We start from the raw sequence: 27,381 nt of genomic DNA, 5'->3' as shown, positions 1-27,381 counted from the left end.
TATATGCTGTGTCAGGATTGACTCCTGTTGACTATATGCACGTGTTTAACAAAGATGATGGTCAATACAGAAATTGTTTGCCACTGCAGTCTTCTGGCATGTTTTTCTTCTCTGCCTAATAAACAACTCTGGAATTTCCTGGTGAGTATTAGCTAGGTCTGATCATGTTTAACTTTTTCAGCCAAGGCTGACTAGATGCTACCACCTGCCGTGGCATTCTCCCCTGCATGTGTACACATATATGTATGTTCACACAAACTTTTTTATTTATTATATTTTTTTTATTTCCCAATCCCAAGATTCTGGACAGTGAAGTAGAACATAAAACAATATAAAAGAGGCATCCCAACTGTATGCTGTATCTGCTTAACAAATACAGTAAAATGGAACACAGTAAAATGATATATTTCCCTAACACACCATAGGCATGGAAAGCCAATGTAAAAAGGAAGGTTTTAAACATGATCTTGTTTAAAACATCACAGCGCAAGTGAATGTGGGGTTTGCTCCCTGTCTAAATACAGTAGCTGCCCTGCCAGTTTTGGTGGGGGTGTGGTTTTCTTCTTGGTAGTTCTTTGACTGAGGTATTGTTTTCTGCTTGATGGTTTGGCTGGTGTTAATCCCTGCTTATTTGAGTGGTTTTTATTTTATTGATTTATATTAAATAATATTAATATTAATAATATTTTGGAAATCTATTTTTACAAAGATAAATTGAGGAAAAATATAGGAAGACCTTCAGGACTTATAAGGGTGGCCACGCAGAAGACCTTCAAGTTGTCCAGGGAACACTGGTGTTCTATGGGACCCAGTTATTAAAAAAAAGAGTCTTCTTTGATTTTGTAGAAATTCCTTATTTTGGAAAATTGGGTTATGTTTTAAAAATAAGGTTTTGAGGGTTGGGTTTTTTGTTATTTTGGAGGATCTAGATTGTGTATTCTGTTCTCAACAAGTTTAGGTACAAGAAAAAACATTAAGCCTTATTTGTGTTCTTGATAATTCATAACTACATGTTCCTTGTAAGCACATGTGGCTTTTAAATAAATATGATTTGTTTCTCCACTTGTGGCTCAGCTACTTCACATCAAGAGCAATCATATTCCAAATTCTATACTATTGTTACTTAATGAATATTATTTGTGGGAAACTCTTTTAAAAGTTTAAGTTAATTTCCCCTAATCATTTTCTAACAAAGTCTGCTTTGATCCAATACCTTAGATAGTGTATAATACCTAAGAAAAGTAAGTGCACCCTTGAGGTGAGCTTGACTCCTGGGGACTACATGGATACATCTATGTAGTTTTCTGGCAATATTGGATATTACCAGGAGATATCCACTACATATCCACAATATTGGATATTACCAGTGTAGATATCCACAATACTGGATATTACCAGTGTAGATATCCACTACATGGATACATCTATGTAGTTTTCCTGGTAAAAAGAAGAGTGTTGCCCTTACCTCCTATTATTATTATTATTATTATTATTATTATTATTATATTTATTACTGACATCCCACTTTAGTTTACAGCCCTGGAATTCTCACATGGTTTTCCATCCAAGTACTAACTAGGTTATTCTGCTTAGCTTCCGTGTTCAGTGAAGGTTGGACAGGTATTCTCACCCTGCTGAGCAGTGTTATAACACTACTAATGTGGGGAAATCAAAAAGTGCATAAGTACAATTTCCTTTTGCCTTGATCAAAGTAACACCAACTTTTCATTTTTTTCTAAACTTGCCAATCCAACTGAAAAGTTGATGAAGTTCCTGGAGCCCCCCTTGTCCACCCCCAAGCTCCCACAGTCAGTTTTAGGAGGGTAACTGAAGGAGGGAAACAGCTCCCTGTCATACACAAAGTCTGTCTTTGGATTGAAGCCTTTTTTTTAAAAAGTTTCTAAATTATTATAACCATTTCTTCACTCACAGAATATTAAAATTTTAGCTCAATTGGTCTTAGGACTTGCAACAAGTTGTGTAGTATACTTAGCAGTTATACAGAAAGAGGTTTAAGCAGTCACACAAAAAAAACACTATTCCAGCGTCAGTGAAAGTCAATCATGTATGCTGTTGCTCACTGTTTTTTAACACGGCATTATCTTCTCACTGAAATGCTTTATGATAACATTAGATAAAGCAGAAGGCAAAAGCCGACACACAATCCATTAAGAAAACTAGTTTCTGGGTAGAACAAGAGTTGCATGTACCCAAATCTGATTATTAAAACAGTGCAAGTACTAAATGAGTGCCAAAGAAAAAGAAAAAAAAGGAAATACCCAAAATAATGCACAGTACCAATCAATTACAAATCTGCCGAAAGAAAGAAAGAAAGAAAGAAAGAAAGAAAGAAAGAAAGAAAGAAAGAAAGAAAGAAAGAAAGAAAGAAAGAAAGTGTAGGATTATATTCATAGCTCACCCAGTACAGTATTACCATCCAGAGAATATTGATTGATAAATGGTATCAGGCTTTACTCTAAAATATTAGTTACAATTACTCACCTAGAATTTCCTTAGGACAATATAACAAAGCCAGTGAAACATAGGTCATTTTAAAAATACCATGACAATAACAGATTTTTATGGGGAAAAGATTGGATATATTTTTAGCATAGATAATATAATGGTTCATTCACATTTCCAATATGCAGTCTTTGTTTTTATAGTTCTTCATTGCACTCTGTGCAAACATACATTGTATTGTACACACTGCACAATCTGAACTTCCTTAAATATACACTAATAGGAAATTATAGGGATATACTTTACATTCAAGACTACTGCAAGTGAAAATACAACTTTAATGTAATAAAACAAACTCCTTTTTAAGCTCTCTCATACAATTACACAGTTGTCAGTAAGAATGAAGATTGAAATCACTGCTGTATTCTTTAAATACCTTAAAACACATTCTACATTTTTCCTGAAAATTAAAAGGAAAGTGCAGAAGTGTTACCCTTCTTAGGGATTCAGTTCAAGCCTTGTTTCTACTCATCACTAATCTTCCCACCACAATAAAGGAAGTTTGGAGTAGGTTCTTCCTCCCAGAATAAAAAAAGTGTAAGAATGATTTCCTGTCAAAGATAGGCTTTTTAAACAATGGCAGTATGAATTACTGAGGGTGAATATGGCTGCCAATAATCCCTATGATGACACAGGAGTGTATATCCTCTGTTCTTATAACCAGTCATAAATCTGATTATCTTCTGCCATGAAGTACTCAGCATGAAGTTGTGAATGCATAAAGGCACGCAAGTCCTCCAATGTACCTGGCAATTTATATATGTGATATCACTCACATATGATCTTTATAGGCCATAGGATAAAATAACAAGTATATTACTTTTATAACAAGCAATTATATTGGGACATCAAGCTTCGACATTCTGATTTTTTATGACATATAGTGTCAAAAACAATTTTAATGCATTTAAATTAAAGAGATAAAGCAAATATATATACAATTTTAAGGAAGTATTATATATAATTGCTATCCATTTCTTTGATCAAGAAAAGATTAATGAAAGAGATATAATTTGGAGAAATGATGTATTACATCATTACAGAGTCATACAATTTTTGGACAGCATAAATGTTTGCAGGATAAGATGGAACAACTCGCTTTCTTCTAGTGAGAGCCTCTGCTAGATCAAGAATTCCATCATCACATGGTTTCTCCCATCAGTGGGACAGAAACTGGATATAATGCAATAGTGGTATAGCTTAGTTGACTCTTTACAGCAATAACTTTTCCCCCTCAGGTCCTGCTATGCTGCCTTATTGTGTTCGTGTGGGAGAGGGGGCATTTCTGGGAGAGATTAGCAAAGAGCATCTGGAGTATACACCAAAATTATATACTCCCAGCAGGGTCATTCAACACATGAAGGTCATCCCAGCTACCCAGCTACATTGAGCAGGCAGTTATGCTGGGCAGCAGCGATATAGGGTTAGGGTTAGGTTTTCAGGTAGTGCTGGAGGCAGATGACCATTTTAGTGACAATGGCAAAGATATTTCATACTGTGCAGGAGAAACCACTTCTACACTTTACCAAGAAACCCACATGGATAAACAACATAAAGTGATTGTTGATAAAGGAGCAGATGATGGCCCCTCAGGTCAGATGGCACTCAACATCCTATTGAGGAAGAGCTGATACTTTCAGAACACTATTGGTGTTTATGGTGGAGCTAGATTAAAGCCTTTGGATGTCTAGTTGTTTATGTTGCCATGCAGGAAAAGAGAAACTAAAGCTGCAAATACAGAACTACATGGGAACATGGAATATAAGAAACATGAACATGGGAACGCTCAACACAGGAAAGATGAAAAGAATCAACCACACACTGACATTTTAGGTATCAGTGAACTAAAATGGACTGAAATACTCAGGACATGAAAGCAAAGAAGGAACAGTGTTGCTTTAATAGTCAGGAAGAATATAGCAAAGACAATACTTGGGTGCCCTGCAATTAATGACCAAATAACTTTCATTAGACCAAGAACAACCTTTTATCAGAATGGTTATCCAAGTTCATGCCCCAACTACTGATGCAGAAGATTGACAAATTTTATGGTCAAGTTCAATCTGAAATCAACAATACATACAAGCAAGATGTGCAGCTTGTGGTTGGAGACTGGAATGCCAAAGTTGAAAATAGTGAGGATGCAAATATGGTTTGACTGCATGACCTAGGAAACAAACATGAAGCAGGAGAACAATTTAACAGTTTCTGCCAAACCAGTGATTTCCTCCATGATAACACAGTCTTCCAACAACCAAAATAATGCCTATATACGTATGAAGGCAGTACCAGATGGAGTACACTGAAATCAAATTGATTGTATTATTGGTACAAGAAGCTGGAAATGCTCAATAATAACAGCAAAGATATCACAGGGGCTAACTGTGGAAAAGATCACAAACTCCTCATGTATAAGTTCCAAGTCAAGTTACATTGGAAGAAGAATGCCAACCAGTTTCTTTCACAATAGAAACCAGAGCACATACCCACCTTTTTCAAGGAGAATATCTGGAATTGGTTTGAAGTCTTGAACTTCATTATTAGGGAACCAGAGGAACTGTGGAATGAAATACTTGAACTTGGAGAGTTCTTTTGTCAAGGAAAGAAGTCAAAGCCAAGGAAGACCAAAAAAAAAATCAAGAATGAATTTAGCAAGGAATTTTAGAGTTGTTAGAGAGACAAGAAGCAGCTTTACAATGACAACTGTAAAGACACTGAAGATGGAAACAGACATAGAAAAACAAGGGAAATCTTCCTAAAGATCCCTGAACTCAGAAGGAAGTTCCATCCTCAAACTGGTATGCTAAAGGACACCAATGGACAGAGAATAACTCATTCAAAAAGACCAAATGAGTTAGTGTGCACACTTGCCTTTAAATTTCAATTAATAAGCAATCATCTTTGACTTAAATGTTCCTGCATAAGTCCCACTTACTTCTATGGGATTTTTCTAAGACAGATTCTGTGATGAGTTTTGCTTTTTACAGTTTTTCCCTCACAGTAATCATATGAAGTAAGTCACTGTTACTCATGTAAAACACGAAGAACTGAAAATAAAACAGATTAACCCAGTAAAGAGTAGATGCCTGTGTTGTTTTAGATAGCACTGTGAGTTATTACACTGTGGTAAAATAATAATTTTAAGGTTATTTGTGTAGATTCTTTAGATTCATTTCAGTGATTTAATTGAATGGATGGATGGATGGATGGTTAGAAAGACAGATTGTTCAACAGATTGATCAGTCTAAGATGAGTTGGAGTTTCCGTGTTTAAGATTCAGAATATAGAAGAGGAAATATAGGAAACATCAACTAAATTATCTTTCAGTATATAGCTATAGTAATGCATGGAGTCATATTCAGAAGCCCCATTCCTCCTCCTCATAAATATTATTAAACTATTTCAGTGGCCTCTGACATTTCACCAGGTACTGATCACATATCATAACCCATAATTCCTAAAAAAACTACTGGCTAAAAAGGAATACAATTAAAATAATTAAAAATACTGGTCTGTTTTTACATATGAGAGAGCTTCTTGTTATGAATAGAAATAGGCTAGCCTAAAAATGTAAAGTAATACTGTTGCTGTCTGATAAAGAAGGCAGACAATACTCTGTTGCCGATCTAGTGGTTTGTTTCTATGCAGGATACACAGAAAGAGGCTAGTCCTTCTACTGTCTTGCAGAATAGCTGATTGTGCTTTAGCACAATCGGTACTGGCTATGGAGGAAGGATTTCATTTCATTTCTCACACCAGTAGAAAAGTTGATTGTTAAAGCATTCTTATTCTGAGAAAATACGTTGAGGATGTGTGAGCAGCTTGTTTGTATATGAAGTAATATATGCCAGTTGTTACCTCCATTGCTTATGATTTCTTTAATGTATTTATATTTCTAATCATTCTGGGGGAACAAGAATTCCATTCATGTAAATGCTCTCCAGGGAGTGACCAGGCTGGCAAAGAAGAATGGATAGTCTTGTCCCTCCTTCGTAAATCCTTGGCATCTATGCTCGCCAAGGAGAAGGCAATTTTTCCAAAGTCATTACAGAAGCAGATTGGTCAGTAAAAATAGATATCAATGAGAAAGACTTCATACATTTCAAGGCGCCCTGGGTTTATTTGGAACAGTTTAAATGTAACATTTTCATAGACAGAAACATCAATATTATATAATTTAGGTGATAAGGCTGATTCTCTAACACCCCTATTTGTGTTGACAGCTGAAGTGGATTATAGAAGGTGTGCTAAAGATATTGTTTCTTAAGCTTTAATAATTTATGAATGACTGTCAAATAATCATTGTTCTTCCCGGTAATGTTCATAAAAAGTTATGAGTCCAAGATTTACTAAAATACTTACTTTGCTTTCCATTCCTGGCAGCTTTTTCATCTTCAGTAACCTTTCTTTGCACTTGGTTTCAAATTTAACATCCAGAGAGAGTGGCTTCAAATCCTATTCTAAAATTACACCATTTTTAATACTCTTTTCTTTCCCAAGTCTGAGATGTTTGAAATTTGCACTGTAGACTGAATAGCTTATTATCTTTGGTTGGCTTAGCATCAGAAACATTTGGCTTTTATTACTATATAAATGCAATCTGGGGGGGAAATGTAATAGACATGATTCTGACCAGCCAGCCATATCCTCATTCAGGAAAAAAAAATGTTTTGTACATTTGCATAACTCTGGGTTCACCTAAGCATCCCTCCTTGCTTTCCAGTGACAGTTTTAACTTCTTGCCTGCTACCAGAGAATACATGGAATGCAAGCTGGAATGCTACTGTTTCAGCCAGCCATACCTTCTTCTAGCATGTTATGGGTAGAAGGAGCACTAGGACCCTCAATTCCATTCCTGACCATTTCTTTTGTTTTTACAGGTGATGGCAGCATGTTGTGTGTTGGGTGGTTTTGTGTTTTGCCTTTTTAAGATTAAGATTTATTCAAAATCATCTAGATTATGATTTTGATGTACACTCACTTCCCAGTGACTGTTTTAGTTTAGCTTCTATAGTCGCTCTCCATCATAGCTTTTTGTCGGAGAGAGTGAATAATATGAAAACACCAACTCAGGTATATCCATATTTTAAGAAATGATCACTCAGTGTCATAGTTTAGATGACATTTGTATGTATGTATTTATACCTATGTACTTGGCTTATAGGCTGCTCCAATCTGGCAGTCTTTGGGCAGGATACAATTCCCTAAATCCATAACTTAAATTGAAAGCAAACAAAAATAAATACATCATGAACAAAATAATCAGTAATCAAACTAAAAACATAAAACACAATTCAATATATGAAACATGAGATTTGAATTTAAAAAAACGAACACTCACTGTAGAGAATAATCATCCCTGGCATCTGTTACAGGATCTGAGAATACCGTGTTAGGGAAGACCTATTGGTTCCTCCACCGACATATTAGGGAGTTAAAATGAGCAATGGTTTAACACCAAATTAGTCAGCTCTCTTTTGTATTGAAAGAAACATCCTAGGTACTGAACTGCCTATAAATGTTATGTGTTCCCTATCTGTATGAGCAAAGGCATTAGATGGCAATTATAAAGTTAATTACATTTTAAAACAGAATTCCATATGGCAGATTATAAGTATATGTAGAAACTTTTGCTGAAGAATATCGCCTCACCAAAATAAATTGGAGGAGGAGGAGGAGGTCCAATAATTAATAAATAATAATAATAAGAAGAAGAAGAAGAAGAAGAAGAAGAAGCAAAGCTATAAAGGATATTGTTTTCCAGCTTCATGTTACAGAAAAGGATAAATTACTACTGTGAATGAGAAACATCAACTTGGAGGCTTGAGTTGTCTCATTTAAGTTAATTTAGAAAGTACATAGGTATTCTTCCTTAATTTAATCAAATATGACCCTTAAGACTATAAATAAATCAGTTTTACTACTTTATTATCTGGAAACTACTGCTGCAGTATATTCTGGTCATTAAAATGCTCAAAGGTAGTGCCACTAACTAACTTGGGAATAATATTACAAAACTTTTGCTTTGATGAACAGTGTAATTGTTTTAAACATGGATTAGTTTGCTTTTAACTCTTACTATTTTATCATCCTTCAAATGCCCATCATTGCCTCATTAAAAGGAACAAGATTTTTAAAGGATGATTTTTAATACTAGCAAAGCAGTATTATCAGGGCTTATGAACTATTTCCTGTTTAGGCAGAAAACTTCCGAACAGTGATCAAGCTGTCTTTCATGGAAATAAAAGACTTTTCCATTACAAATTCAAAATTTTGCAGCATTACCATCATACAACTATTTGTTTTCTTTTTCAGCTTTCATAAAAACATTCCAGGATTTAAAAAAATAAAATTATCTGGTCTGATTTACTATGTTTATATTTCTGTGAATATATATTGTTTATCTGAAAGCATTATTGATTGTTTATCTGAAAGCATTATTGATAGCTTTACTGTTGCTGCATTGAGTGTCGAACCACTTGCTATCAATATACTTGTCTTCCAAGATTAATCTAATCTCCTTTTGAAGTATAAGCCATTGGCCCAGTGTCTGGGAAGAAAAGATCTCAGTGAATTAAGGGGATGTGTGAAGAATGACTTCCTTTTTTAATCTGTTCTGAAATCTTGCCAAATTGTTTCCCTGGATTTGGATGAATCCAAATGCTAGTATTCTGAGAAAGAGAAAAGGGATATTCTATCTATCCATTGCCATATTTACCTGAAAGGAAGACTATCCTGAATTTAAAGCAACCCACCAGAAATAAATACATAAATAAATAAAAACAAAATAGATTGGGCAATAAGCAAAAGGGGAAAAACTCTTAGAAAGTATCTTAGATTCTCTACCTTGTCATCCTAGGATTGTTCAGTATGATTGAAACCAGTCCCAGAGATTTTCCCACCCCACTTATATGTATGCACATGCCACACTTCTACATATGCATATGGATATGTATCTGCGAGAGGTCACACAGCATGGTCAAGGCAATCCCCGCATATTAACTGAATAACTATTATTAATAGTAAAAATAAAATAAGACATTCCACATATCAACCATTCTGTATTTCACACGCAAGCTCTTCACATACAAATGTTCAAACATCTCCTCTCTTCTGTTAGCAGAAACAGCAAAAAAGAAGAAAAAACCAGTAAACCGATCCAGGAAGAGAAAGACAAACGAAGCATAGAAGAAAGTGGATGAAGATGAGGCAAAAGGAAGAGATAATGGAGAGAGTAATAAAGAAAATAGAGAAAAGTTTTATAGTTAGGTATTATAGAAAGAGTTAAATTTACCAGGCATACAGCCCCACCCAGTCAGCTGCTAATCTTCAGGTTCACTTTCAAAGGCATTCAGTTCTGCAGCAGCAATCTCTTTAATCATTTGCACTTCATGCTTGCTTCTTTTCAACAATTTTTTCTATTCTCATTAATGAATTCAAGGCCGCTATCCAATTCACAGACAATTATTTTCAGGGGGAAACCCCTCATCTCCTCATAAGCATCTGTCCTAATCATCACAATAACAAAATACAGTATGTCATCATGTCATAGTGCAAACCTCACCCTTTTTCACTTGTGTTCCAACATCAAACACAAATATATAAATCACAAGGTTTGCATCACAATGTAAGTTTCATCTGTCTCCCCTGCTGTGCCTTGTGGAAACCTATCTTTTTATCAGGTACATGTAATATATACCTCTTGTACATAATTCTATAAATCTGTTTGTTATTTGCCATTTTTTTAATAAAGCAAAAAGCCCTATAAAGTGTTGCCCTTCCTCATATGAAGGCTTTCCAATTTCCTAAATGTTTTGCTTATCCTTTTTGGGTCCTTTTCTGTATATTTTATTTACTTTTACAAGATACAACAGCTAGAAATATATGCTGTATTCATGATATGATGACTTCATAGATTAATATGAAATCATTTTTTTAAAAAAAAAATCTTATTATCTCTAGCATGGAATTAATCTCTTTCTCTGCTAATGCATGCTTGATCAACATTCTCACTGTCATTTATTCTAACCCTAGCATTCTTTTCATATCTATCTCTACTATGCTCCTCATGTAGAACAGGCCAATGGTTTATATTATCTTCATAATGCCTTCTACGGAGAGATCCACAATAACTATTGTGTAGTAATAATGTAATACTACTGAATAGTAGTTTAGTAGTTAGGAATTTCAGCTGTCAGTTAGAAACTAATCCCTGATTAAAATTAGGCATGCTCAGTAGTTGGGTTTCTACCCATTCCTTTACTAATATAATATGGAGCAATCTTGGGTTGTTACTGAATCTAGAGGCTGAAGACAAGATTTGCATTGCCAGAAATATTGTTCTCTTAAGTTATTAAAAATGAGTCATTGTGATGGTTCATTTTGTTAGCATTGTTTTCATATTTTATGTCAGGGAAATGCTTCATATATTAAATGTTTGAAAATGCATGAATATTATAAGTTTTCCATGTTATCCTTCAGTACAGTTAATTGAGAAATCCATTAATTAAAACTGGAATTGAAGATGTGGTTAGGCAATAGGATATGTCAGTTATTCAGACATCTTTATTTTTCTCTTGGATTTTTTTTTTCCAGTTCAAGGCATGTGATAGAAAATTATGTCTATTATCTGACAAGCTGTAAATTGCAGACAGTTTATAGCACTCTGGTTCTAAGCCATGCTTGCTATGGTCCTTCAAAGCAGATGAACTAAAATGTTATGGATATAGAGATATTTGTGGCATATCCTTTTCCTATTCCATTGAAAGGTTTTTAATCTGACTAGCTAAATGGAACAGGCTGTCAGGAGAATATAGCCTGAAATATGCTTTATACTGAACCATGAATTGCATACTACTGTATATACTACTTATAATAAAGACAACATTCTCTCAGAAATTCTCACTCCTGGTGACTAATGGATATATCCTTGTAGCTTTCTGGAAATAATATGAAACTGGTTTGCCATTGCCTGCTTCTGCTTTTTTTTTTTTTTAACTTTCCAATTTAACTTCTGCCTAAGGTGTCCTGATTCTTTCATGTAAGTACTAAGCAGGACCAACACTCTATTTAGCTTTTTCAAGGTCAGCAAAAGTTGGCTAGGTATTGCTAACTTTAATTATATTGTAAATAGACTGGTTTGTTACATATATTTATATTAATATAAAGTAGGTATTTGCAACAATGTCTGGAAATATAAAACAGTACTCTGCAAAACTTAATTCATATTGATTTTACAGATACCATGATTTGAAATTCTATACTGAATGACAATGCTAACAATAATGACCTTTCCTAATCTTTTATATGTCAATTTAGTTCGTGCTTTGTGTTTTAAATTACGTTTGGTTCTATACATTCAAATATATACATATTTGTAGGGAATAATTTCTATTGAAATCAGTAGGACTTTGCTGTGAGTAAACATGTATAGATTTGGACAGTCTCTTGTCTTCTTTTAATTTATTGTTATTACCAAAGCTTTAAAACTAATAATTTCATCTGGACTCCAGTTATAGTCACCTGCTATACAGTGTTGTTCTAAGGATTTTTTTTTATTGAAAAATCGAAGCAGTATATATGAACACTCAGAAAACTGTAAATCAAATATAAATATCATTATCATTATTTATTGATAATATACTGAAGAACAATCATGGAATACAAGATAAATCACTAATTCTACATGTAACTATCTTTTTATTGTTAAAATAAGTATTTAAAATAGGATTGGATTTTTTTAAAAAAATCACTATTTGGTGATTTGCAAATATTTAAGGAATGAAAGCTTGTTATCTATTTTACCCATAATAATAGTTATGTGATATGTAGTGCTAATAAAATACAATGAATTTTAACAGTCAGAAAGACAAAATACTATTTCTAATTAACTTTTAATTCTAATTAACATGCATGCACAATGGTACCAAAAATACTTTTAAGTACCTATAAATAATATATTATAAGGCTGATGAACAACTCTTCACCAATCATATAAAATGTTCCACTATGCAATGGATACCATATTTCAGCTTCTAGACCTCTGGAGAGAATCCACTGAAGGTTTTCGTCTACCACTTCAAAAGACACTCTAAAAATTAAAATACTGGAGCCAATAGCTGTTCTGATTCCTCAGCCTAATGAGTACAAGCTGTATGTGTGTGTGTGTGTTTCATTCCTATACATACAGAGTAATTCAAATTTCCTATTAATTGATGAACAGACCAATGTATTGCTGATATGCAATTTAACTTACTAGAAATTGATTTCATTAACAAATAGGAAGAAAGGGAGAGTAATAGTTTTCTAGAATTAAATGAGAAAGTTGTAATCTGTCTGTCTGTCTGTCTGTCTATCTTCTATCTATGTAACAGTATAATTACACCACAATGAATTTTCCTCTGTGATCAGCCTAAGGCACTTTTACACTTACGATAAAGCATCCTTGCAATTAGAGAATGTGAATACTATATATGTCTGCAACTGTATGCACACTTACCTGTAAGTCCAATTCAAAGCCACAGAAATCGCTTCTGGGCAGATTTAAACACTATGGGACTGTCCATTTAATTATGGGAGAAAAATAAATTCTTACCCTATTAAAACTGTGGCTGATTTCTAAAATGGTTTATGAGTTAATCTTTCAGTTAATCTCTCAATTAATTATTAGTCTGAATTACATAAATAATCCACATATTGAAGTAGAAAAACCTAAATTCATGCAAAAATTCCTTTAAAGTCTCATACCACCTTAAAACTAAGCATTTGCCAAGAAGACCAATTCAAAGGCATTTCCTCATGAACCAGTATAATACATAGGCTACAGAATTTACTAATTTTGGTCAATGACCATCTTAAAAAAACAGCCAGTAAAATACAACATATGAGATATTACAATTTCAAGAGCAATTGTAAATATACAGTAAAACAGACTGAGTGGCTTTATTGACTAATGGTAGAAAGATGGTAGATCAGATGATGTTTTATCAGATAGAGCCAATATATTAAAACAAAACGTTGGGTGACTATGCCTAAGTTCTGGACAAAGGAGACAGGAAGTTTACATAAAAACACAGCCCACAAATATTTGCTCCATAGCCAGTAAAATTAGATTAAAGTGATAAAGGCAAATTACTAAGTCATTACTAAATGAAGCCACTAAATTACCTATTCTGGATCTGTTTTGAACAATGAATCCTTTCCATTTCTCCTTTGGTAATATTTACTTCTATTTGTGTAAGAATACAAAATATACATTATTTTCCCTCATACTGTATTATTTGTATTAGCTCTGAGGGCATTCCATGTCTTAAAAAATGCAATAAAATATGCTATGAATATTTACTAATCTAGCCCTATACAGGAGAAATACTGAATTTCTCCATTATTCTATTATGAAGAATAAATCCAATCAACTCTCTTCCCACACAATCAGACAATAATGAGGCCTGCAGCAACCAAATCCACACACTTTTAAACATAAGTATTGTATTTAGAATTACTTAATTCCATTTTGTCCCATTAATGGGACTGCTCAGGTTAAATTGTAATACCTCAAGTGACCTGATTGATAGATCAATTTGCCAGCCCATTTCCTGAAAACTAAGTTATCCTTTCCTTGAGTGGGGTAGGAAATACATCCACCTATACACAATTCAGCTTTCTAATTCTCTATATCCTTACCATTCTACAAAATTCTGATCCTCAACCTAATTTTCAGCTTGATCTTCACAATGCAAAATATGTTCATGTCATAGTTCAAAGAGATGGAAGAACAGGGGTCAGAATATTTTTTAAAAGATTCAAATGTGAGATGGATGAGGGGAAAGCACAGCTGCAAGATTCACTCCTACAGAGGAGAAGCCATGCAGTCTCCATCTCTTGACCTCCCCTTTCATTGAGGGGAAGGCTGACTGGGAAAGGGCAAAACAGATTCTTACCTTCACTGCAATCCTTCCCATGGAAACCAGTATGGGAGCAGTCACACACCGCCTGATTGTTGAGTACAGAGCATACACCACCATTGAGGCAAACATCTCTAGCACACAGGTGGCTCTGTTCATCATCCAGACGTACTTCTTGACTCTCCACAGGCGAAGACTGTGTATAATTGACTCTTACATCTGTTATCCATCCTTTGAAGGGTTCCCTATCCTTCACTGAGGAGAGTGTTACTTTTAGGGTAGGTGAACGCAACTCTGGAGGTAACCCTCCTAGAAAGAGACCACTGAAGACCGTCATGTCCCGCCGCTTAGATTTCACTTCCACCCATTTAGCCTCAGCCTGGTCAATTAGTAGTGTCGTATTCTTAAAATTGCGGCGAATGACCACAGTGTGCCACAGGTTGTCATTGACAGCCATGTCAGAGAGCAGAATGGCAGGTTCAGCACAGAAGATGGAGAAACTTAGCTGGAGCCGCCCACCTTGGGTCAGAATTAACTCCAAGAAGTCGCAGAAGCCCTCATCATCAAAGTAAAGGACCAGGCCACTGGAACTGCGGGTCTTCATGTTAAAGCTCATCTCGCTCTCACAGCAGGCATTCCATTTGGGGAAGCGAGTCCACTGGCCCTCTGCCCCTGGGAACTCCAAGCCACTGCCAAGCTCAGCCCAACATCCCAGGAGCAGCGCCATCCAGAGTAGGAGGCAGCCTCCCCGCCTAAGGAGCACAGGCCCCATTCTTGGTGGGGTGGGGTGGGGGAGAGGGGGAAGAGGAGGGGGGAGTGGCGGTGGGGGCGTTGAAGCAGACAGGGTAAAATCTTTCCAATAACCCCTCACAACAGATATTTAATTCTTGCTTTCTAGGTGCTAGGGGAAAATAACGTTGCTGCCTCCCCCAGTAGGAGAGGCTCAGGCTTCTCACCCAAGATGCAAATTTGTTCTCTTTTTCAATAATAATAATAGTATTAATGGAAGAAGGGAAGGAAGGATCAAGCACCAGCAAATGTGCAATTTTCTTTGAACTGTAAAAAGTGTTTAGAAAATAAAAGGCACTGATTAAAAGTTATTCAGTCATCTGCTCCTTAAAGTGAAGACTAAGAGTGAGTCAGCAAATATTTTACTATTAAAAATCCATGTCAACAAGACGAAAAGAAGTTGGGGATGGGTGGAAAATACGCAAATGTAGGAGGGTCCATAAACCACCCAGAAGATCTTCTCAAAAGATCCACAAATCCAGCAACATTTAATCAATATCCCAGCATACATGGAAAAGTCAGTATCCAAGTGTGCGTAGAAGTCATCTTATCCAACAGCTGCATTTCCCAGGAATTTTGTTGCCTTCACTGCAAGCAATTTACCAATTCCAATCCAGTCTTTCCAAAGTTGATTCTTTCATCAGACCATGGACTGCCTGCCATGTAATAAACCAGGAGACTGCCTATTTCCCAGTGGGGCTGAAATCCAGAAGCTGTCATGTATCTTAGAAGCTACTTGCTATGCAGAGCCTCACAGCTGCTCCTATTTTGTTTTCCTTCTGCAAAGCCAAAACTAAAAAGATCCCGGTGCTTGATTGTTGGAGGATTTTGCACCATGATTTTTTAAATATGTTTTACAAAAACCTGCAAAAATTTAAAAGATAACAAAATTACATTTACAACCTTGAGTACTGAATGCCTGAAAAATCAAGGGCTGAAAGTAACAACAAATATAAATACAACCAGAGGCAAATTAAGGGTCTCCTGCTGCAATAGAACCACATACGTATTCTGTGCTGAAAAAGTTTCTTTTGACACAACCTGCTACACACTATTTGTAGCAATACATTTTCATGCAAAAAAAAAATCATTACAAAATGCCTCATTAAATACAAAGTTATAATACAATGGGATATCAAAAAATGTTTATTACCATTTTGGGTATCTTCAAACAAAATTCATGGTAAAAAGTATACCTCTGCCTGCTATATCCTATGTTTAGTGATTTTGCATGCAATAAACATGTTTCTAATATCATATAAAGTAGATGGAATCACAGTAGGAGCAAACTGGCAATGAATTTCTTCTGTGGTATGGCTGTTGGGCTTGTTTTTTTCTGGAAGAAATATGGTTATTGATATATCTCTTTGTATATTTTTTTCTTACTTCCTTTAACTAATTCAAAATTTGGAAAATTGATTCATTTTAATTGCTTATATAATAGAGGCCAAAATTTGATTAATTTCTGCTATCATTCTTTTAAAATAACTACATATTATCTCACATTAGATATAATTTGTGTGTAGCTATATGTGCATCTTTCTGTGTAATGCAAGTTTGCATGTTTTAAAATACATCCTCCCCTTCCACCTCAAATATTCCCAGCTAAATCTACCATTTGTGGATAATGCATATTTTCTACTACCTTTTCAATCACAGCATTATCTTTATACCAGTATTCCACTGCAGCTACAGCTGTCATCTAGCAAAATTAATTCACATGCAAGAGCAAATCAAAAAAAGCCTCAAGGTAGTAGCAATACCAGAGCATAACCCTCTCTAGACTATGCCTAAGCTACCAAATGTCATATACTTTCATCCACCTCAACTGCAACCACCTATTGCTATCCATAATTTGCATAGTTTTGCAACTAGAAATATTTCAGCACTACACCATTACAGGACAAAGCTGAAGAAGGGGTGGGGAGGAAACCACTTTATATTGTTTACTTCTTGGTGCAGGCAGCATACTGTGATTGCTGGTGCAGTTAATATTTCAAAAAACGCTGGGAGAAAAAGGTAGTAGTTTAATAAAAAAAAAATGGCAATTTTTACATTTTAATACCTTATAACTTCAAAACAGAATTTGCATGTCAACATTGTAGCTCTCCAGAGTTTCAGACAGAAGTCTTTCCCAAAAACTGGATCTAGGATTCTGTTATTAGGTGTGATGCTATTTGGCAAGAGCTGACTAAATCAAGAGGAAAAGATATATCATTTTGGAACTGATAAGACTTTGTATTTTAGGGGACCCAAAGATAATCCTCATTGTGGGTTGAAATCAAAACGTTACAAGAAAAGCACAAAAATTAAGGGAAGAAATCAAAGTTTGGGATGCCTTTTACCAAGTATTTCTTTAATTTTATGGCTCTACACATGCATATATATAACCCATTCAATTGTGTCCAATTCTCAGAGACTGCCTGGACAAGTCCCTGCAGTTTTTTTGGCAAAGTTTTTCAGAAGTGGTTTGCCATTACCTCCTTCCTAGGGCTGAGAGAGAGTGACTGGCCCAAGGTCACCCAGCTGGCTTTGTGCCCAAGACGGGACTAGAACTCAGAGTCTCCTGGTTTCTATTCTGATGCCTTAACCACTACACAAATCATTCTCTCTCTCTCTCTCTCTTTCCCTCTCTGTCATAGACCACCACAAGCGGTATTCAAATATCCAAAGGGTTGGTAGAAATAGATTTAAAATAATATTTTCCCCTTAGGATGCAAATCCCAACTATATTTTGGAATTAACTCCAAAGTTAAGACTATCCAGTGTTTTAAAGAAAAAAATAGATCTTACAAGAACCTGTTCTCTGGTGAAGGATCATTTCCTTAGCTCTGCTATTTCCTATTGCTTAATATTCTACAGTGTTGGCTGTACTTGTTTATACTGCATTAACCATTTCCCACCTATTAAAAATGACAAGTTTTCTTTTGGTTTTGAGAAAAATACAAATAGTGAGACAATGTATCAGTTCCAAAACAGACTTCAATGTGGGAAATGACAGCCTTTTTTTAATGGATCATGGATTTGTCTCCATGTGCTGGGAAGGCAACTTGTAAGGTGTCAATTCCCGAATTTGGGGGGAGAGCAATCTGAACTCTTTACAATTAAACTCTTAGTACCACCTGATAACACAATATTAAGAAGGAAAAAAATAATAATAATAACACACTCAAAAACTGGTGCATGTGTCTGTGTGTATATGAGGGAGGGACTGAAACAAGAATGGAAATAAAATTGGGTAAATTAGGTAAAATAGGTGAAGGAATGGCCAAGTCTCAATTACTGTATAGGGCCACCTAAGTGGGCTGCAGAATCTATTTCCATGCAGACTAGCCACACACAATATATGAAGGGAAAAAAATATTTTTAAAGGATTATTCTATGAAAGGGCCGGATGTTTTCCTTTAAGACTGGTGTTTTTCGCTGTAATAAGCCTCTCTCTCTCTGCCTGGTCTTATCAGCAAGGCAGCGGCCACTGTCAGCAACAGCTGAGAGAAGCAGCAAGCAGCAAAAAGCCTTACTTCACCTCCTGTGGGGCGGCCGACCCCGCAGAGGCTTCCCCTTCCCGCCTAGTTGCCAACAGAAAGGGAAGCGCTGCCGACTTGGCGCCAAGGGCCACCACGGCCCTCTCCCTCTCTCTCTCTTTCCCAGCGGCTGTCCACCAGGGAGAAGGGTGGAGACCTGCGGGGGGGCGGGGGCGGGGTGTGAAATTGATGAGTCCGCAGCGAGTCTCCTCTCGCTCCCGTGCCCCCGTCCCCGCCGCCACGCTTCCTCACGCGCCCACCGACAGCTGCCGGGCTCCTCCTCTGGTGAGGCAGGGCGCGCGCCGAAAACTGGGCGCCCCGTGCCTTGCAAAGCTCGCCGCTGCCATGGTGCGGCTGCTTTCGCTACTGAGTGACCGGGAATGAGTGAACGCTTGGGCGCCGTCGGCCGGCTCCCACCCCCACCCCCGTTTCCCGGTTGATATGCTGAAGCTCGGGGGAAAGTGGGAGGGAGCAATAGGAAGGGTGTGTGTGTGAATGTGCTGGAGAACGAGCGCTGAAGTGTGTGACGGAAAGTATTACAGGACAGCGGTGTTAATGAACGTGTGAGAGAGTTGTGCAAAAAACGGGCGAATTCATTATCTGCATGTGGGCGAGAAAGGAAGGGGTGGCGTGGGACTGAAGCATCACAGAAACAAAAATATTCGCTGCGGAACGCGGTGCGTCTCCAAAGCACGACGCTCTCTCGCCCAACTGGCAGGAGCTCTCCAAGGTCTCAAACAGCGTTCTCCGTTTTCCGAGCCCTGCTTCCTAAAATCCCGGATAACGTGCGGAATTGAAGGCGCTGTGGAGACCTTCGCACGCAAAACCTGTCCTCCGCTGCTGCACAGCGGCCTCTTCTTCTGAATGGGGGTGTGCTCCATACTGATGCCAAGCAAGAATTGAACTTGGGATTTTCCTGCATGCAAAACTCAGTGCTGTACCACAGAGTCGTCCCCCCCCGCCCCATTAAGGGGTCCCAAGAGAATATATGTTGCTTTGTCTTTATGAAGCCGGATCCATTTGGCCGTCTAGCCATCTAGTGTCTCATCTGACAAGCAGCGGAGAGCTTTTTCCAGCTTTGCAGCCAGCAGTGTTTTAACTGGAGGTGCCTAGAATTAAAGCACATCTTTTCTGCTTGAAAATTCTATGCTTTTCCATTAAGAAAAAAATGTTTAAAGACGGGGGGGAAATTAATGAGTGGAAAAAAAAAGACCCAAAAGGCAAATTGATTATTGTAAGTGAGAACTCAGGAAAGGATTATATGGATAAAATAGAATAGATTTTCTGCAGGATAGTAAACAAAGGAGATTAATATGTGCATGCATGAGATATTTATTGCCTAAGCATGTATTTAGTAGAGGTGTGTATAGAGATAAAAGATTAAAGTTAACTTTGTATGAAAGAGAACTGAAGGAAAAGCTTAATTTGTGTACATATGTATTGGACAGAAGATTAGACAAAGAAGCTAGGATATGTGTGCACAGATGTATTTTGTATGACAGTGTAAGTAGTGGGAAAGGAATGTATTTTTAATGGTAAAAAATCAGTAACTTGTGCAGAACAGACAGCTATTAGCAAAGAAGGGAGAATTATACTCCATCTACAGTGATGGTATGGCAGTGAGAATGAGCATTACACAAGGAATGTCAAGGTGTTTCAGATAAGGGTGGGTGTGCAAAAAAGGAAGAACAGAAAGAACCACTGTGGGTGTGTGATCCTAATCATGGTGACCCAGGCAAGAGTCATGATGGTGGATCATGAATTAAAGAAATAGATATTTGTGGGTGTTGCTATTAAGCTTGTGGAGACTGGGATGAGCATGCATAAAGAAGGGAGGGGGAGGACTGGAGGGAAAGGCACATGTGTGTCGGTCTGTGTGTGTGTATTAGAGAAATATGGTGTTGCAAATGTTATATAATATCAATGTATCCTAATTAAGTGTGTAACTCATTATAGCAGATGTCATGATGGGGTGAATAAAGACTGAAATAGAAGTTTGGGTAGTTATTGTGCCTGAGAATGAGAAACAGATTAGCAGCATTTTATGAGCCCAGGAGTGGATTCAGTATATGAGAAAGATTTGTGTGTGTGTGTGTGTGTGTGTGTGTGTAGGAGAACTGGTTGAATGCAAAAAAGTAACACAGAACCTGGTGCAGCTGAAGAAAGTGACACTGCCTGAGCATAAGGACTGCTACTGGGGCAAAAGGGAGAATAAATATCCTTAACAGGTTGGAAAAAGTTCCCAGAGTTACAGCCATCTAGTTTAGGGTTCTGCTAAGACTTTGTGTCTCTCTAGATACCGCAGATCTATTGAGAATGTCAGGAACTAGGGGTGGATGGGAGTTGTGTGCCCAAAACCAAAATATAAAATTGAATTAATGCTTAAATTTAATTTAATTTAATTAATCCATTAATTAAATGGGATTAATAAAGAACTCTCCTCTAGGATATGTGTGGTTATTAGTTAATTTGAATCATAAAACTATGGTTATGTTTTCTAACAGAAAGGAGTGTCTTTGGGGATGGGGTTTGTGACTGTTGTTGGTTCATGGCAATTTCCTGTTAGGAGAGAAAGTGGCCAGTTAAGCTGCCCGCAGAAAGTGGGGAGCTCTGCATGGCGATATGTGGTTGCCTGTCCAGTGCACATGCACCTACACACATATGCAAGTCAGGGGTGAATAGCAGAATGGTTCCTACAAATGTCAGCTGAGAGAGCTGCTGAACTAAGGGGATCCCTTTATAATATTTTTCTTACATGAAATTGATGTGATTTCTGCTCTCTCTGTGCTGCCTACCCTTCTTATGCCTATATAAACACCACAACAGTAGCAAAATAATACTAGTAATAAAAGCCATTTGCAAATTTATTATGGCTGATACAGTGATAAACAGTGAACATCTAGTGGTTTACAAAGCAAGTGTAGCAGATAGATTGTGGAAGATGGACTGCTGATTTAACATGCATGACTTAAATGGTCTCTCAGACTTTTTGTTCAAAAAGCCTATTGTCCTTTTTACCTAATTAATAGATAAGAATACCTATTTCAAAACTCATCAATGAATTCAATACCCCCACCTTAAAGTACATTGCTGTTGTTATTATCATTATTATTATTAAAATAGCATTTTAGTTGTAAGTTCCTCAACTTGGATGTTAAATAAGGGTAGGGAAACGGAGAGGAAGGAAAGGATAATCAAACAAGGCAGAGCGTTAAGGCAATAAATCCAACAATAAATCCTTAATAGCAGGTCATTTTGGCATCTATAGCCTTACCAGCATCCTGCTGTTTTAAGTATCAAAAGGATTTTCTCTAGATGCAGGACCTGGGGAGTGCACAAATTACTAGCTGAAATAAAAAGGGGCTGGGAAGGAGGAGGAACTCCCCACACCCTTTACAAAAATACCCTCTGCTGCAACCGAAGAGAGAAGTGCCCTCATCAAAAACAAATACTTTTTAATATATTCATTTGCATCTATTGGATGCTCCTTCCTCCATTCTTCATATATTCCAACCTAATTATTTTTAGAATCGACTCCTTTCTTTAGCTGTTAGGCAAACACGATTTCTTCCTTTTTTTCCTTCTTTCTTTCTTTGCTTCCTTGCTTATTTGGGTTTATTCTGCTACCCAAGGAAGCTGCAGGTTATACCTCAATTTATTATGTCACACACACACACACACACACGGATTCTAAAATGAGGCAGCAGCTGGGATTAAGACAGTTTCTTCTAACATGTCACATAAGCAACGGGGAGCAGAAAAGAACGCCCCTTCCTCTCTTTATTCAATGGATCCCAATTAAAACGTCCCGAAATATAAATTTGCATCCGACCGTATTTCCACTTTCCTAGCCCTCCCCTTCGGCAAACGGCTACATATTTTACCAATGGAGGGAGGGGGAGGGAGGGACCGGGAGGGAAGGTGAGGGGAAAATCAATAAGATCGATGCCCCCCCCCTTCAGCGCACCCGAGTCTCCAAAACGCCAGGCAAGATTTTTTCCTTTCTCCCCCAAATTACTCATAAATCACCGCGAGCAGGCTTTAACTTCCTGGCCACGGCAGCCTCGCCGCCACCTCCTCGCACCGCTTTGCGACCGTCTCCCTTTTCCAAACCCTGCCTGCAAAGCCGCCCCCAGCCCCTTGCGCAGCCTTGACAGTTCAGCATCCCTGCTAAACGGGCATTACCCCTCCCCTCCCAGCAACCACACGGACACCTGTCCCTCTGCCCAAACCCGGCTCTGTTTACCTGCGCGGATTGTCCTCCTCGCTTGCAAGGCGTTGGTCCAGGAACATTTCCCCGCTAGGTTCTTTGAATAAGGCAGTTCGGGGAAGGAGAAGCAGAAGCAGAAGCAGAAGCGGGGCAGGGGGGGGGGGGAAGAAAGCCAGCGCCGTCCCTCGCCTTTTCAGCAGCGTCAGGCTCGGGCTTCTATCTCTCGCCGAGAGTTGGGGAGGAGAGCCGAGAGAAAGGAGGGCTAGCGGGGACCCACGTGACACCTCCTTGCTGTCTGTCTGCCGGAGGAGGGAGGAGCTGTTTTCTCTGCAGCGTCGTGGAAAGGAACCTCTCCCTACACAGCGGCCTCCATCCTTCCATCGCGTCCCTTCAGAAGCCGGGAGAGCGGCGGGGCTGGCGCTGGATCACAACGAAAAATCAAATCGTTGCCTCTCTTTCCCAACCCCCTTCCGGTCAGCCCAGGTGTTTGCTAGTTCAGGGGTGACGCGATTCTTCCTGCTTCAGACCCCTTGCCCCAGCCGTTCCAGCAGGGACCGGGCCAGCGCTGCAGGTAGCGAAAAAGATGGCATCCTCGTGGACTTCTTTGGAGCGGGAAGCAGAGGAGTTAATTAAAAAGTGTTTGGGACAACACTCTGGGGTAGGTGAGGTGAATGCCCAATAACGCCATTTTTATTTTGAAGAAGATAAAGTCGAAGATGCCAACAAGGAGAGAGATCCCTCAGCATGGAAGATTCCTCATTCAGTCTTTTTCCTCTTGAGCTCTAGTGCTCCTTGGGAAGAGGGAAGCCTGCAAGAAGAGGAAGGCATGTCTTCTCCTGCTCCTTTTCTCTTCCTTTTCAATCTCTCCCAACTGTTGACCCTCTCTCCTTATTGTTTTTCTTTTTTACAAAGTAAATATTTACCTCTTCCAACTTGCTGCGGGCTATATAGGCTAGAGTTGGTTATCCAAAAGCAGCCACCTCATCCCCTATCTCTTCGATCGACACTGCTTCAGATATCATGACAGCAAAGCAAGCAGGGAAAAAATATCACCCAGGAGGCCACCATCACCTTCTGCTTCTCTGGTAACTCATTCTCTTACACTGACATCAAAGAGAGGAACCAGAATCTTGCAGTGATCCCACACAGGCAACCTCTACTCCATCAGATATCACCTGCTCCCACATTGCACACACCCTCTCCCTCACCAGTACCCATTAGATGGAAATCTGCCCACAATACTCACCAGGAACATTCAGATGAGCAAGTAGTAAGAGAGAAGAGTTAGGAACAGATGGTCTCTTTTCCTCCTTGAATATCCTCCCCACAAGGATTAGAGACCATGTGTCATGTTCACTGATTCAATGTAGTTTATACGTCGTAACGTTTCACATGCCATGGCGCTGACGCGCGTTTCTGTTTGGGAGGGAGCTGCAGTGAGACCTTGTGCCAAGCTCTGTATGTGAAATCAGTACAATGGAACATGTTTGGGTTATTTTCTCTGCTCAAGGACTTTTCCCACAGACCATCAGAAACCGTTAGGAGCACCTGGGATTGTGGACTTGAGAAGATTCTACGGGGGGAGGGATTTCATTTGCACCGAGGGTTTTTAGTTTGAATTTGGCACCCTTTCATCATTCTCAGCTATCTCTGTGATCCTGCATACTGTTCTTTAATAAATCAGATATCTTTGAATTCCTACTTATGAGTCTGATGGTGTTTTAGAATAGGCAACCATTACACCATGGCACTGGAGAAGGGTCCTAAGGATTGGTGTTGGAAGATCCCTCTCCACAATTCTTTTCCAGCTTTTGCTGGAAGAGAACTTGCTATCTATAGATGTTCACAACTCCTCACTCATTGTCTTTTTAAAATTATTTTTAATTAAAAAAAAATAAATTAAAAATTAAATTATTTTTAGTTTTTAAGAATATGGATGCTCTATTGAGCATTCCATTTTCAAATATCTGTTCAATATAATATAATTACGCCTTTACTGTCACAAATTTCACGATAATATCTAGCATCGCTTCTTTGTGGTAGGCAATTGAGTCCAGCCACCTGCTGGAACAGACAAAAGTCTGGCTTGTTCAGCTTTCTCTATGAATTGCCAGGCATGGGTTTCTGGAAGATGAAGGAAGCAACTCCTGTATTTGGAGTATTCTGGATGCCATCATACTATTTCCAGTTACATTGCCATTCAAGTCCTAATCTTCAGGCTCTGATTCTGAAGGCTCCAGTTAACAAGCATGGGTAATATTTGTTTTATTGATTTATTGATTTAATTAATGTTTTGTTTAATTTATTAATTAAATTTAATTAATTAGTTTTTGTCTCCACCCATCTCCCTCAAAAGAGGGACTCATGAATGTGTCTGATTTTAATGTCCTTCTAATGGGTGGGATAAAGGTCCAATGTGCAAAGGCTTGTGCCTGAAACAGAGCTTGTACAATTTTCTCTCATTCAGCATTTTGATCTGTGAAATGTTTGATCCCAAAACAAAGGGCTTGCTTCTTCAAAATCATTTTTAGTAAAAGTTGCAAAAATAAATGTTACCTAACAAATATGCTTTGTATATCATATGCAGAGAGTTACTACTTTTTAGTACTAAAGTTACTACTTTAATGGATTGGGGGAACTCTGCACATATACCTTGATCTCAGCAAAGCATTTGACCAAGTCTCTCATGACAACCTCTCTAACAAAACAGTAAAATATGATACAACTGTTAGATGTGTCACAATCAACTGAACGACCACACCCAGAGGATACTTTCAGATGGTTCCACATTAGCTTGGATAATACCAAGTTCAGTGCCACAGGGCTCTATCCTGGGTCCTGTGCTGTTCAATGTTTTAATGGGTGAAGGAGTTAAAGGAATGAACATCAAATCTGCAGATGACACAAAACTAGGAAGTGTTATTATATTTCAGAAGAGAAAGAGAAGATTCAGAAAGATCTAGACAGATTTGAACAGTGAACCGAAACAGAAGGATGGAATTTAAGAAGGAGAACTGTATATGTTCTGTATCAGCATGGGAGGGGAGAGGAGAGGAGAGGAAAAACACCAGTATAGGATGGGGAAGCTTTGGCTTGGCAGTAGTACATATAAAAAGTATTTGTGCATTCTAGCAGGTCATATGTTTAACATGAACCAACATAAGCTAAAAAGGCAAATGCAGTCTAAAAAGGATGTCAACAAACTGGAGTAAGTTCAGAGGAGAACTATCAAGATAATAAGTGACTGGAAATCAAATGCTATAAGGAACTGTTAAAGAAACTGGGTTTGTTTAGCTTACAGAAGAAAACACTGAGGGGAGAAACAATAGCAGTCTTCAGATATCTAAAGGCTGTGATATAGAGGAACAGGTGGATGGTATGTTTCCCTCCACTGAAAATCTTCGAACAAAGGCTGGATAGTTATCAATTTGAAATGCTTCTGCAGATCCTGAACTGAGCAGAGGGTTGAACTAGTTGACCTCTGCAGTCCCATAGCAACTCTGTGATTGTATAATTCTATGTTAGGTTGATGTTGTTCATATCCCCAGCAGAAAGATGCAATGTCTGCTTAGCTTTAGGCTACCATATTATGATCTAGCATAGAAAGTACAGGTGTAGTTTGGCAGAAGTTCTGGTCCACAGACTCCTGTTCTGATCAGTTCTGTGCAACTTTCACCAGGATTGCCCTTAAACACTAAATATGCTGCTATAATACTAAAATAGTGGACAAAATTAAATAAATAAATTTGAAAAATATTGCCTTGAAGATTTACTGCCATGGCATTCAAATGTTGTGGTGAAAGTCAACTTCATCAGATTTCAAGGGAAGACAGCTAATTCAGTTTCATACATGAAATCCAGATTTTATTAAATCTCATTTTCCATGTGATGATCTGCATTTTTCCCTTAGATCTTCAAATGCTTTGATTTGATACTTGCTTGTAGGGTAATATTGAAATATATCCTGAAAAGCCCCAGTGTTAATCATACCGGTTTTTCAATATGTCCTCCATATTTCCCTTCTCCTTCCCTTTGGCTGATTTTCATGATAAAATTCTGCTCACAGCCTGTCGTTTTCAAGTACAAATACTACTTTTATTTCTTGTTTTGCTGACCTAGACTAGCTCTGACCTGATGCCCTCCAGAAATATTGTGACTACAAATCTAGTCCAATGCATTTAGAGGACTTAATAAATTGCAGAAGACCAACCTATAAAATTACTGAATGCTTCATTCTGCCCTTGCCTATCTTCTGCTTTTAGATCAGTATTACCCCTCTAATTCAGAAGTCTGAATTTATAATTCAGGTTTCCTTCTCATTTCCATTTTTGTTCATCCTATCAGGATTTGGTCTTTATTCCACATCTTCATTATATCCTACCAGTCCCTTAAAAACATAATCACAACACAATTTCCTAATGTAAGTATGAAA

The 27,381-nt window shown here is 37.8% G+C and overlaps 1 protein-coding gene across 10 annotated transcripts in view; it reads right to left on the bottom strand.

Moving 5' to 3' along the window:
• The window catches only part of NRXN1 (neurexin 1), a 1,050,871-nt gene extending 1,027,793 nt beyond the window's left edge, over positions 1–23,078 (bottom strand). For all 10 annotated transcript variants that reach the window (XM_063301563.1, XM_063301572.1, XM_063301615.1 and 7 more), the window contains exons 1-2: positions 22,986–23,078; positions 14,463–16,079 (exon numbers count right to left, since the gene is read on the bottom strand). In XM_063301563.1, the coding sequence (XP_063157633.1) occupies positions 14,463–15,198 (736 nt within the window). In that variant the 5' untranslated portion in view covers positions 15,199–16,079; positions 22,986–23,078. The remainder of the gene's footprint in view (positions 1–14,462; positions 16,080–22,985) is intronic.
• Between the last annotated feature and the right edge of the window lie 4,303 nt (positions 23,079–27,381).

The sequence above is a fragment of the Candoia aspera genome, chromosome 1 (genome assembly GCF_035149785.1).
Source record: "Candoia aspera isolate rCanAsp1 chromosome 1, rCanAsp1.hap2, whole genome shotgun sequence".
Lineage (NCBI taxonomy): Eukaryota > Metazoa > Chordata > Lepidosauria > Squamata > Boidae > Candoia > Candoia aspera.
Note: the sequence above shows the minus strand (reverse complement) of the source record. Positions and strands in the feature narration are given on the sequence as shown.